The sequence below is a fragment of the Ascidiella aspersa genome, chromosome 3 (genome assembly GCF_963924565.1).
Source record: "Ascidiella aspersa chromosome 3, kaAscAspe10.2, whole genome shotgun sequence".
NCBI lineage: Eukaryota > Metazoa > Chordata > Ascidiacea > Phlebobranchia > Ascidiidae > Ascidiella > Ascidiella aspersa.
This window is the reverse complement of record NC_139449.1, coordinates 33,554,101-33,568,193: the sequence shown is the minus strand read 5'-3', so window position 1 is coordinate 33,568,193 and position 14,093 is coordinate 33,554,101. Positions and strand designations below refer to the sequence as shown.

Below are 14,093 nucleotides of genomic sequence, written 5' to 3'. Positions count from 1 at the left end.
AATGCGTTACTATTAGCGTACTTGACAAATAAGCTGTGCATAAACCGCTGAATGTTGCCCTAAAAATGACCTTGAATATTTTAATAACCCTGTAGCGTACTTTATGCGTTTTACGATGGAATATTTTTTTTGCAACTTAACCCCCCTAAAGAAAATTGCAAAACCGTTGCACCTGGCACTGCGCACTAGTTGCTCGCCTCACAGCATTTCGGACACTTAATGATTAGGCAAGGGTAGAATCAAGTAATAATTGGCCGCCCGAAAAAACGCTGACGCCGCACTGCGTGGCTATTGGCTACGTATGAAGCAGAACAGTAATTGTTTCGCCACAGCGAAAGGCGTTGAATCAAACTTGCCACTGCCGAACGACCAACTAGGCGTAACTTTATAGGAATAAAAACAAAAACGAAAAAAAAAAAAAATAAAAAAAAAAAAAAAAATTAAGAACTAATAAATTTTGAAAATAGTGACGCTTTGGTTTTCGTAATATCTAGCTAGAGAGTTATGTCCGTGGCCCCCCAATGACCGCTCCGTGGCCCCCCAGGGTTCGAGGGCCACGGTTAAGAAACCCTGTGTTATACTTTACATAAAACTACACGTGTATAGGTGACTGAAGACATAGTTCATGGATTTCCGATTTGCGATCTTTGATACTAATTTTTAATACTTTTTCAGTTGCTGGATTATAATTGCTACTTTTACGACCGATATGTTTAGTCGGAACAATTATACGGTATAGTTGTGCATGTGGGTTGGGCACCAATATTACGCCTGTGTAAACTCTGTTTTTTTGCCCAACTTAACGATTGAAACTTCCAAAAAGTTCTCGCTAAATTTCTTGTTGTTTTTCGTGTTTTGTTGACAGTTGTATTTAGCACAAAGTCTCTGTGAGTACCATTGCATGTTTTAACAGAACTTTTTGCGCTACGTGCGACCAACGATACACATTTACTCTTTTTTATGTTGTCCAACTAATATGTAATTCCAAAATACCGAATTGCTTTACGTAGGGGACGCAAAGCGTAGGACAATTACCGAAGGGGGCATGTTCTTAAAAATTAAATATTTTGCTACTTTTATTGTTTTCTAAATTAAAGGTAAACCTTTTTTTTTTCATTTAGAAAGATTGCCAATATTCTAATCAGGCTGACTAATTTCATTAAAGCTATTCCGAATGCGTCTTGTGTATTCCATATATAGGGGTGTCAATATCATTGTCCAGTAATAATCCAGATGGACTTGATCGCAGAATACACATTGTGTATATGTATGTTCCAGTTACTTCTGAACAGATTAAGACTGTTAGCTGTGTTTATTACAGAAGTGCAACACATTTTTAATATATTGATTAGAACGACACATATATTACACATTGTCAAACTTTAATCAAATTGTAAACAAATATTCCCAATACTTTGTATGGCAAGCTTAATAATTTACTTTAATTTATGTTTTACACCACAAAAGCAGTGGTAGGTTTTACATTCATTTTTTCTATTTGGGTTAAAAAACATTTCATAGATGATTATTTATTTTAATTAAAAAACTCTATTTTTTGTTAAAGACATAGCTTTTCTTAGTTTTGTTGTTAGTTTAGCTTTGAAGATCACAATCCTATCTAATTGGTAATTACTTTCTTCAGTTGATCTTCGCCCCTTTCTACAAATGGTACAAATTGTAAAATCAAAATGCTTGGTAATGTTAGTTATAAAAGCAAGTAGCTATATGTACAAGCTTTTATCAAAACTTATTTTTCAAGATGATATCAATCTACTTGACCTTTTGTGGCTTGGCAATTTATTATCAAGCTACATTACAGATCCGTGCAGATGGTACTCAACTTCCTATAAATGTTGGCATTTAATAATTACTGGTACCTGTTTACAACACTAGTATAATTTACAGAAAACAAATTTATGTTTAAATTGCACTAAATTATTTAAGTCATTTTTAACTAAAGTTTTATTTTTCTCAGGAAAGAAACACATGGTTAACACATGCCACACAGTTATATCTGAAGCAACCCTGTCCTCGGAACCTCTTCTTCGATTGCCTACCTGGCATGTCCAGTTCAAGAGGAGATGTGGCTCCACGCAACCAATGTACTAAGAGTGAGATTCTAAACTGCTCTGTATATGTTTTGGCAGACGGAACTTTATTATTAATATTACATTAATCTAAAGTCATGATTATTTATTTACATTGTATAATCCACATAATAACGCAAGCACTTAAAACGATTAAAGAAAGCACTTTGCTGCTTAACATGCGATAAGCAAGTGGTTAATAAATGGCACATTTTTTGTCACGCTACAGTGTAGGCGGTGAAACATCATGCCTCCTGCCAATCATCTGTAAATTTCAATAATGCACAAAAAGAATTTGTTTCTTTGCAAATTGGGCAACAATGCAAAAATCAAGTTTGTTTAGTGTAAAAAAGAAAATTTAGTCTAGATGAAAAGACAGTATACATTGAGGGTTTAATATAATTCAAAATAAAAATTCTTTAGGTGCAGGCCGGTTTATTGCGAAGAAAATCTGCTTGAATTTATTAGTCGTTGAACATTGATATTAGTTTGTTGTTTTAAAACGACAAAACGGAACAGGCCATTGGTAGTTAAAGTTTGCTGTATTAAAAACGCCTTTAGTTTTTCTTGATGGATTTGTTTCAACAGTCCAAATCATTGCTTGGCCTGAACCTTTTGGATATGTTGGTTGCCAACGAACGTAAACACTTCCACCGGTTGGACTTCGCATCTCTCCATTCTGTGCAAATAAGCGGGAATTTATTGTGCCAACCACAATGTAATGATTAGCGCAATTATTCTTTAACTTCTCAAACGAAGTCAAACTTTTGTTAAAATTTACATGTTAGATCAAAAGTCAAAATCGTTAACAAGTGCCCAAAAATCGTTACAAAATGCCGAAAAAACGTCATAAAATTAACAAATACTGCAATATTGATTTGAAATTTGTCGTTTTGTTTTCTCAAAGGTGTTTCACATTTCTCTTTTACAAACCCAAACACTGTCCATTCCTCCTTAGCAAAAATCATTTTTTACTAATAACTTTGATATAAACAAAAAATCTTAACCACAATGACTTTTTAAATTAAGTACGGTACAATGAATGTAGAGTTATTACGGGGAAAACAACTACATAATAACACTGGAATAATAAAAAAGAGCTCCCAGCCCCCCAAAAATTACTTAACATTTGAACAATGGCAACCAGTTTGCCGGCCACTGGCTAGGTATTACTTTTATATCTTTTAGCGTGCAATAGTATGTTTTCTTCTTTCTTTACTGAATATTAGAGGAAGGTTACCAATTTTTGGGGGCGCTTCTAAACATTAGCAAATCAAAACCAGCATTTTTTGTGGTCATGGGAGCATGACGTCACAAAAAATAGGCAGCGTTTTTTTTTTCGGCAAATTGTTTATACATCTTGAATAAATTTACACTGCGCAAAAGGGATACATACCTATAGGCCTACTCTTTTTAGGAAACTGCTCTATCGAAACGCCTTAATAGGACGTAAACAACAATATCTACATCGAAATCATTTTTTATTTTACAAGTAGTATAATATTAAAACTTTGATTTCCTATCGCGAGAGAAATACCACCTACCAGAGACGTAGCTAAGGTATTTGGCGCCCGGGGGCAAACTATAACATTGGCGCCCCCTCATTCATGTTCAGTCAAATTTTCCATGACATTAACATAATATAACTAAGTTTATACGAAAAAACAGTTTAAACTTTAATATGATGTTGTATTTAAAGAAGAGGCAGCCTACTTTTGGCATTTGTAAGCCTCATTATGGCGCCGGGGACATAATACCTTACATATTTTATGCAATAAATTACGCTTGTAAGTGGTTCTAACATCGATCCCTGATTCCCTGTGCTTACTAGCTTGGTAAAATTTGGATATTTACAGCTCTATTTAAAAAAGAATCACACTTTATATATTTTAGTTCATCTTATAACCCGACCCTTCGTGGCATTTTGTGTTTCTCATTCGGTATCCTGAGAAAAATAATCGCCATAGGTGACTCCTTCAACAGACGATAATGGGCCTAACAGAATTTTTACCATATTAGTCGTTTTTAATAATATTTTTTTTATTTGCGTCTAAGGAATTAAATAATTGCTTTTTTGTCCATTTTTTCTCCCCAACTACTTCGGAAAATTGCGGCTACTTGGTTTAAAAGTAAACTTTAGTTTAGATTTACAGGGGGGCGTGACGCTTTGAGCACAGATAAAGTTGTACAACGAAAAACAATTAAAACTTAAGCTTGTTTTTACTAACGTATTTCAAGAAAAATAGGCCGCGAGCCGGATTAAATTGATTGGCAAGCCTAAATTTATCATTTGTTTGGTCAAAATGTAACTCATGATATATTACAATGTTTTCTTGATTGATAAAAGGCATTCCAGAATATTTTAACTACTCCCGAAGATGTTAATATTGTCGTTATTGTCTTTTAAAATTCAGTGCATTTTTTAAAGCTTTTGTGGACAAAGATGTATAACCGTTTGAAGTCGTATTGTTATAACTAAAAAATGAATTTATACGTTAGCATGAACCGCAACATTTCTTAAGTTTTGAGTTATAATCACCCACCTCGTAAGTTGACGCCAACCAAACGTCAACGAAGTTTAGATTTGGGCGGTCCACGTACAAGTTCCACGCACGCTGGATGTACGTTTGCAGCGCCTCGAACATTTGCTCACTTTCAATATCAACCAGAGTTCCGTTGTGAAACTGACAAAGATTTTCTGCTGCAGCTTTGCCCTTTCCGTCCTTTCCGGATGCAACAGTTTGTGGAAGCCAGAAGCAAGATCCGTTAAAAAGAACTCCAGGGCATCGCGTCAATTCTAAACAATCATAAAAAATGATTAAAACGATTTAACATTATCTAAAAATTACTGTATAATACTGGATATTTTATTGTAAATTTAATTTTCAAAAAGCCTACGTTTACGCCTTTCCGTTTAAAAAATTTTCACATAAGAATCTAACCTTTAATTTCCAAGTCGATTTTTTGTCGAATTGAAAAAAAAATGTTAAAACTATGTAACCACAGACAATACATTTAATAAATTATTATTTAATACTTACTGTTTTATTAGAAATTTAAAACATTTTACATTTCAAAGCAATACATGGGTTTTTGCGTTTACATCTGGCAGTTTAAGCAATTTTTACACAAGAATTTAACCTTTAATTTGGGAGTCGATTTTTTGCTCAATTCTGTTCCAATCCATGGGACTGATCGGCCCAGAAATTCCTGGAAAGCCCCTCGGGCCTCTCCGCCCTGGGGGTCCTTGAGGTCCCCTCATGGGTGTTGAGTTTCTTCCGGTGCTGGATTGTTGCATCTCGAACAAGCTGCCAATTGGTTTGCACACCAAGAAGTCGTTGGACTGAACTTGTCCGTAGGCGAGTGAATTGCAAGCTTGCAGCAAAACTAAAATCAAAACGCCAAGTTGAAACATTCTTCTGTTGTTGTAGTTTCTTATCTTCCTTGAGATATCTTGGTTGTGTGTCGGTGCTGTGATTGGTCCTTCTTAAATAGACTTTCAAAACGACTCGTTCCGTTGGTATGCGTAGCCATATATGGCTAAATCTCCATGTATGGTTCTTTAATCTGATATGACTTTGCAAGAATGTTCATCCCATCAGCTGAGTGTTTTTCTTCTGTTAAAATGTGACTCGATATTGTCTTATAAGGTTACGGAATGTTCAATTGCGTAAATCCGAAAGTATTTTTGCATCTAAGAGGCCTTATTTGTCGAATTCTCTAGGTGTTGTGGCTTTAATATAACCTGAGGCATTACCGCATTTTTTAAAGCCGCGCTGTCAGTTTTGATAGCCAGAGGTTGCAAACATTTTTCGCCTTACGACAACCCTTGAAAAAAAGAAAAACAGGATGCGGTACCCTTACTAGTATTCCCGCTTAGTACTTTACAATTATGTCTCAATAAACTGAAGTAAAAATACTTGGTCAGTGTGAAATTTGCACATGGTCGTTTATTACAGGGGAGTCAAACTCAAATCTCAGTAGGCCTACTAAGGGCCACACCAACATGACTTGAAAACTAAAGTATTTTTATAATCAATCAGATATATTTATTGTATTTATGTTGTGCTTTTTGTTAGTGCAGAAATGCATAGCCTACAGAAGTTCAGCCACAATTTAGGAAAACATTTCAAATTTAACAAGTTTAATTTGTGCAAAAAATGCGCCAAAAACTTTTTGTGCAAAAAAATGCACCCCAAAACAAAACAAAATGAAGCCGAGTTGCAGAGCAGCAAATCAATCTATTAGACCGTTTACAAACGCGGCATGCGCTGCAGGCGAAAACAAATCCCTTATAATAATTAATGGCAAAGTTTGCCCGCCGGTCGACGGCATATGTTAGCTAGTCGGTCGCTAGCATGTGATCTTAAAGAGGCAGACAGATCAACGTCATCGTCGCCGAACGAAAGGAGCAGTCAGCGAGAAATAATGAAGAGACGACCAACACATATTCTGTATAACAATTTGGGCTACGTGTTTGCCATGATCGGCGAAATGCAAAACCACACTACATGTTTTAAATGTTGATTTACCGAACGTGTAGCGCCACGTATAGTGCTAAGTTTAGGAATAAGTAAAAAAAAATTTTGTTAGTGATTCCCGATCGATATACATATCACGAAATTTCGTTACGTTGTAGCCGGTTGGGTTAGCGACCATCTACCAAACCAGCGTGGTCCAACTTATTTTCATCGCGGGCCAAAAACAATTTTTTTTTATCTTGCGAGCCAATGTTTTTAAATAGCGATCCTTAGGCTTATTGCTGGCAAAATATATCCTATAGCATATATACTGATTTTATGAAATGTACACCTTTGTTCAGCTACGTTAGTTGTGAAATAATTTCAACACCAAAATTTTGCAAATTCATTATCTTGACCCTTGCGAAACTGGCTATAAGTTTCAGACTAGGCGAGAAAAAGTGGTATTGTTATGCATCACAAGGATCATTCACCAAGTTTTTTTTGTCAATCACAATACCAAAGAAACAAAAATTGAAATGATATTGCTAGATTGAAGAAAAGCTGACTATCATGTTGGGGTACAAAAAAGCGGAACTCGCGGGCCAACTTTGCCCCGGGGGCCTGCAGTTGGACCACACTGTACTAAACCATTTCGAGAATGATGTGGCCCTGGAAAGACGTACTTGTTAGGGCCGACCATCGCCTTGGCTAAACTGCAGTGGTGCCGTAACTACAGCACTGACTGTATCTTTTTTTCAATTGTGTTTTCCGACGACCAAGTTCAACGGAAACATTACCTTTCGATTACATGCTAAATTGCCTCAAGTAGTTTTGAAATCATCGGTTTTAAAGCGAGCTATGAGTGCACTGACATGTCATGGGTTACATAATATGTAATTAACAGGAAACAACTTGATGACAACCCGAGAACGATTTGGCACTGGGATTACATATTTGTATTAATTACGACCCCAATCGATTAATCGCTTTTATACAGGCCGTTTTCATATAAGGTTTTACTGCTGGTAGTGTGGGAAAATAGGTTTTATTTCACACACAATCACCGGCTAAAAGCAAAGGGACGACCAGTCGGCAGTCCTATTACTGATTTTCTTTACAAGCTATCAGATCATTGTGAAATACCAAAAAAAAAAACATAATTAAAACTTCGTTTATCGAACGTGTAGCTCCACGTAGTGCAAAGATTAGGTAAAAGTTTTACCACTTCACATTACTTTTAGTAACATGGTAAATTGGCGGGCCTCTGATGTGCTGGCAACTGACAGTCGACAGTGGCAACTGGCAAACAGGAGCGCATCTAAGAATTTTGTTTGGGGGCTGATAATTTTTTCAGATGACGTCACAAATTTACGCCATGCCCCTACAAAGTGAAATTAAATCGTTAAGTCTTTCTGTGACATTACAAAGTTACATCTCGACGTGACGTCATAAAAAGTATAACCTTATGAACACAACACGGTTCGTTGAATTACGCTAAAACAATTTTCTAAAAGTTGGACATGACATTGTGGAAACATGAATAGAATCGAGCGCACCGTGAAAAAGTTTTAAATTTGTTTAATTGAAATAGGCAAAAAATACAGGTTGGGTTGGGTCGGACCCTACTGGCATATGTCATGAGTTCGTTCTTGTTTTTGCAAACCGCAAAGCACCCCTGGCGTAGAAACGAGTTATATAATCACACGATTTATATATTAAGTGTAAGAATTCAAGTGGGAAGCCATCACAGAAACTAAGTGAAGCTAACACTTTTTTACACTGACTATGGCATAATGTGTTGCTAAAACATTTGTAAACAACGAAATGTTGATTTTTCCCAAGTTTTACTTTTAAAAGACAAATCTATTGCAACAATAACGAGTTTATACCACGCTTGTGAGAATTCTTGTTTCTAATTGATTCCTATAATACGTATGATGGGCGAAAAGCAATTAGGTTGAAGTTGACCTTCAAGTTACGACAACCTCTTGCATTTTACAAAAAGTTCTCGAATATCTACCCTGACTTTAATTTGTGGCGTCTGGAGTTCACTACGGTTGATGCACTTCAATTTGCCTTGGTTTGTAGAGCACTAAAATTTCGAACAAATTTGTTTAATTATATTTTTTATGCATTGTCTACTCTAGGTTGTCGCTCAGTGTTGCCTATTGTGAATAATATTACTAAAATTGCTGTTTTTACCTTATAAATATAATAACTGTTACTAGATCTTGCAATGTTTGGTTTATACGGAAAATTGCATTACTAAACCAGATTAAAATAAAACGACAAATAAATTACACAGCATTGTATATGGGAAATCCTCATAAAATTGACAAGTGTCATAAAAACATGCTGAGTCACCAGATCTAGGTTTAAAAGATCTAAGTCGTTTCAAAGTAAGAAGCAAAGTTTTGGATTAAGTAGCCTTTTTTACACTTGACGGGCTCCTCTCTGGTACATCCTAGTGTTTCTCCAGGAAGAGCACGACCTCCATGCGGTTTCTGGTCGCCCACCTCTGCAAGAGGGAACAATAAGACAGGAGAAAAAATGGATGTATGATTCAAATTGCCAAACTATGTGGTGTGCGATGAAATTGTTTTGATGATTGTAATGACAATGATGCAGAGTTGTAAACAAGTCAGTTTAAAATGACTTAAGTCCCATAGTCTAGTCATATATAAGTTAACTTAAGCCCAAGTCTATTTAAACAAGTCAAGTCCCAGTCCAAGTCATCAGTTGCGCAAGTCGAGTCCCAGTCAAGTCATAATTAGAGAAAGTCAACTTCAAGTCATGTCCTTGCCATAAAAATAAATGTTAAACTATTAGAAGTTTTAAACTAAAACGATTATGGCCAATAGCTCAACTAGAAAATAAGAAAAACGCAACATATAGCAAGCAATTGTTTTTATGTGCAAAACTTTGAATAAATAGTTCAATTTTATAAAAAATACTAAGAAAACACTTTATTTCAACCCAAGTCATTTGTCCAAAGATTTAAGTCAAGTCAAGTCATTTGTCCGAAAGACTTGAGTCAAGTCATTTTGCTAAAATGACTTAAGTCAAGTCAAGTCATTGACTTAAGTCATTACAACACCGCAATGACGTATATAATAAGAGACTTAAAATTCGTTCGAACTTCAAATAAATAGCACTTTAATGGTAAACCTGTCTATGTAACAAGTACAACTGTTGTCATTAATATGCAAGTACTTTTCTGCACAATTGCCTAACATTTTAAATGTGTTGTAACATTTACCGAAGTACGTAAAGTAATTCAAGATATTTTTGTAAATTACGATTTTGTCGAGTTTGATAGTATAAATTTTGACTTTAGGAACATTCATGTACGATAACGTGCGTGAATGTCCGTGGTGCGAAGTTACGCAATGGTACGGAGCGTATGCGCACGTCGCAGACCGTCGACCTTCAGCTGCACGTGGAGAGGTGCCGCCTCTCGCTCATCCAGCAGACTTTCAAGAGCTTGAATCAACACTTTAAGAGGAGATGCGGCTCCTCGCAACCAATGGCTGTACCCGGGGTGAGATTCTAAACAGTGAATAGAGCCGCTTAACTATTTCTGTACAGGTTCGTTTCGGGCCAATTTTTTTTAGAATCCCGTTCAGTTTCGGTTTAAAGATCAAAAGTTGCGGTTTAGCTGCAGTTCGACTAAATTTATTTTTATAAACGGTTTATAAGGTTCCGGTTCGAATAAAAAATGACATACCTCAGACCTAAAACTGTAAGTCAATCAATTTGGAGACGATTATTTAATTGTAAGTCATATTTAATTAAAGTTTCGCGGCATGCTAAGAATCAAGCAGATCCATATAAAAATATCGAAAAAAGAAAAGAAAACTCAACGTTTTATGTAATAAATATTCATTTGTTTTAATAAAATTTCGAACATGGCATAGCTTGACTTTGTAAAATACAAGTTGTGACACAATGCCGGAGTGAACCGCTTTCTTAACAGATTCGGTTAAGGTTCAGGTTCTTGCAAATAATTTGGTTCAATTCCGGTTCGACTTCTTAAAATTAATGCATGGGTTCAGGTTCGGTTACGGTTCGCATAAAGTTGGCCAAAAACCGGTTCAACGAGTTCTGGTTTGGTTCGACTCCCTGATACAAACTGCTATGAGCGTTGTTAGGCGGATGAAACTTTGTACTACTACAATAATCGGAAGCCACTAATCGTTTATTTACATTGTATAATTGACATAACAACGCAAGCACTTGAAGCGATCAAAGCACTGTACTGCTCAACATGCGATAAGCAAGTGGTTAATAAACGCCATATTATTGTCGCGCGACATAATTCCTCCTGTCAATCATCAGTAAAGTACAATAATGCACAAAAGCAATTAGCAATTGCGAAAAAAACGGGGTATTGCAGTAGGGAGATCGAATAAGGACGATTTATCGATTCAATTTTGGAACTGATTTGTTCCTTAAAAATTAAGCAAGGCAAAAATTAACTGCCACAATTTGTTACTGAATGTGTAAAAAAGAAAAATTTAAACTATACGAAAGACGGCATCCTCTGGGGTTTAATATATGTCGAAATTGCATTGGTACAGGCCTATATATTGCCAAGCAAGTCTGCTTGCGTTTATTAGTCGTAGGTCAAAGCTATTAGTTTGATGTTTTGATAAGACAAAGCGGAACAGGCCATTGGTAGTAGAGATCTGCAGTATTCCAAATGCCAATGTGAATTCCTCTTGATGGTTTTGTTGCAATACTCCAAATCAGTTGTTGACCCAAACTTTTTGGATATTGCGCTGGGTGCCAACGCACGTAAACACTTCCACCAGTTGAACTTCGTATCTTGCCATTCTGTGCAAATAAGGGAGAATTTATTGTGCCTACCACAATGTAATGATTAGGGCGATTATTTTTTACTTGTTTTTTTTACAACGAAGTCAAATATTTGTTAAAATTTACATGTTGGGTCAAAATTTGTCAAAATTATTTTAAGTCAATCCTTTACAAAATGCCAAAAAAATCGCTACAAAATTAACAAATACTTCAGGAATTGTTTTGAGATGGTCGTTTGGCGTACAATTTTATCGAAATTTATTTCTAAATTACATCCAACAACATTCTAACTATATTAAATTTGTATTAGGGCATTATCCAATATACGTTTAACGCGTTAGGTTCATCCAACTTGGATTTTGCTTTAGATAGTTGTAAATCTCCGATTTGGACAAATGTATTAGTATTTGACCTGTGTGTTTTTGGTGGTGGTTTGCAAATATCGCGTTGGCAGTTTTTGTAATATGACAGCTCTTTGCTAATTTTGTGAAATTATACAACTAAACTTTACTCAAGAATTTTAAAGATAACCCGCGTCTTGTTTTTTTGGCATTTTTAATTTTTTGTGATATGCCAAATAACGCAACTGAGCATTTTAAAGAGTTTTGCATAAACACGAAAAATAACTGATATTTGTTTTACTAGCCGTCAGTAAAACGCCGAAAACGCCGAAAACGAGTGACTAACGAGGTTTGAAACAAAGTATATCTGACAGGTTAAAATTTTGTCAAAAAAAAAAAGTTTAGGTCAAAATTTGTCGAAATTTCAATTTTATAGGTCAGAATTTCTCATTTTCAGGTTAAAATGTAAGCGCCCTAATGATGATTTATTGATCGGCCAATGTTTTGCTAATTGATGAAAAGCAATGCAGAAAATTTCAACTACTTTCCGATATTGTTAATAATGTCATTATTGTATTTCAATGTTTAGTGGATTTTAAGGTTTTAGTGGATTTTAATTTTACACAAATGATGCATTACCGTTTGAAGTCGTATTGGTAGAACTATAAAACCAATTTATGTATCAGCATGAACAGCAATATTCAATAAGTTTTAAGTTAGAATCACCCACCTCATAAGTTGAAGCCAACCAGACGTCGACGGCGTCTGATAGAGGCTCGTCAACGTACATATTCCAGGCACGCTGAATGTATAAATACAGCGCCTCGTACATTTGCTCGCTTTCAATATCAACCAGATTTCCGTTGTGAAACCTGCACAGTCTTTCTGCTGCAGCTTTGCCTGGTCCGAACTCCTTAGATGCAACAGTGTGTGGAAGCCAGAAGCAAGATCCGTTGAAAACAACGCCAGGGCATTGCGTCAATTCTAAACAATCATAAAAGTAATTGAAACGATTTAACATTATAGACCATACATTTAACAAATTGCTATATCATACTCAATATTTTTTTGTAACTTTAAAACATTTTTCATTTTTGCGCACCACTAGAATTTTTACGTTAACATCTTTTTAAGATCTTGTCGTTTAAACAATTTTTACACAAGAAATTAACCTTTAATTTTTAAGTTCAGGGGTGTTGAGTACCCTCCGGAGCTGGATTGTTGCATCTCGAACAAGCTGCCAATTGGTTTGCACACCAAGAAGTCGTTGGACTGAACTTGTCCGTAGGCGAGCGAATTGCAAGCTTGCAGCAAAACTAAGATTGAAAGGCTAACTTGAAACATTCTTCTGTTGTGGCAGTTTCTCAGCTTCCTTGAAATACCTTGAAGGTTGTGTGTCGCTGCTGTGATATGTCATTCTTTTATAACCTCTGAAAAGATTCCTCTCATTGGTAAATGCAGCCATGTTTGGCCATATCTCCATGTATGGCTCTTCAATTTTAAAGATTGTTCATCTTAGCTGTGTTTGCTTTTCTTATATTTAAATGTGACGCGATTTACGCTGATAAGGTTACGGAATGTTTCATTGCGTAAGTCAGAACCTGTTCTTGAATCATAAAGCGCATCATTTGTCCAACTCTCCAGGTTTTGTGGCTTTAACATAACCTGAGGCATTACACAACAGTTTGAAAGCTGGCAGTTATGTTATCCAGAGGTTGCAAACATTTTTCTCTTTACGACAACCCCTAAATACAAGAAATAAGAACGCCGTACCCTTACTAGTATTATTGCTTAGTAGGCTACTTTACAATTATGTCGCCATAAACTAAATTAAAAAACACGCATCAAAACCACAGTTTTTTGGTCAGTGTAAAATTTGCACATGGTCGGTTCAATTACGCTGGCCGCGTGTGTGTTCGCAAGGGCGTTATGCGGTGCAGAGACAGTAGGCTTGACACACTTGGTTTAGTTTAATATTCTCAATTTTAATCAGACGAATTTGACACTTTATATTAATTGTTTAGGTTTTTGTTGGCAGCTACTGGACAATAGCACATGACAATGGTGTTAAAAAAATGCGGTTATTAGTCGTAGCCACATGTATGACACCCCTGATGTTATATATATCGTACCACCCACGTTTCTTCAATATATAAAAGTAATCTTTCCCTCTTATGAGTTTTACTATTTGTCATACAGCAAATCCCGTTTTTATTGAACCCAAATCGCACGCAAGCAATGTAATCAAGCGGCTTATAAAACGAGCAAAAATAGAACCTCGAAGAATCCAAAATAATCAACGACACCGGCTGAGAAGTTTGAGAACCACTGTTGTCAGCAAATAAATAGTCCTAGACAGTAAGCAAGAAAAGAGAAATACAGCG

General features: G+C 35.8%; 2 protein-coding genes across 2 annotated transcripts in view; both read right to left on the bottom strand.

Moving 5' to 3' along the window:
- The window catches only part of LOC146162608 (uncharacterized), an 88,748-nt gene extending 75,577 nt beyond the window's left edge, over positions 1-13,171 (bottom strand). Inside the window, exons 1-2 of the mRNA XM_083383505.1 lie at positions 12,882-13,171; positions 12,440-12,693 (exon numbers count right to left, since the gene is read on the bottom strand). Of these exons, the coding sequence (XP_083239631.1) occupies positions 12,440-12,693; positions 12,882-13,053 (426 nt within the window). The 5' untranslated portion in view covers positions 13,054-13,171. The remainder of the gene's footprint in view (positions 1-12,439; positions 12,694-12,881) is intronic.
- LOC146162609 (uncharacterized) lies at positions 2,219-5,530 on the bottom strand. The gene is made up of 3 exons (XM_083385747.1): positions 5,229-5,530; positions 4,631-4,884; positions 2,219-2,766 (listed from the first exon to the last, which is right to left on the bottom strand). The coding sequence occupies exons 1-3, from the start codon at positions 5,500-5,502 to the stop codon at positions 2,572-2,574; spliced, it is 723 nt and encodes a 240-aa protein (XP_083241873.1). The 5' UTR covers positions 5,503-5,530; the 3' UTR covers positions 2,219-2,571.
- Positions 13,172-14,093: the final 922 nt, after the last annotated feature.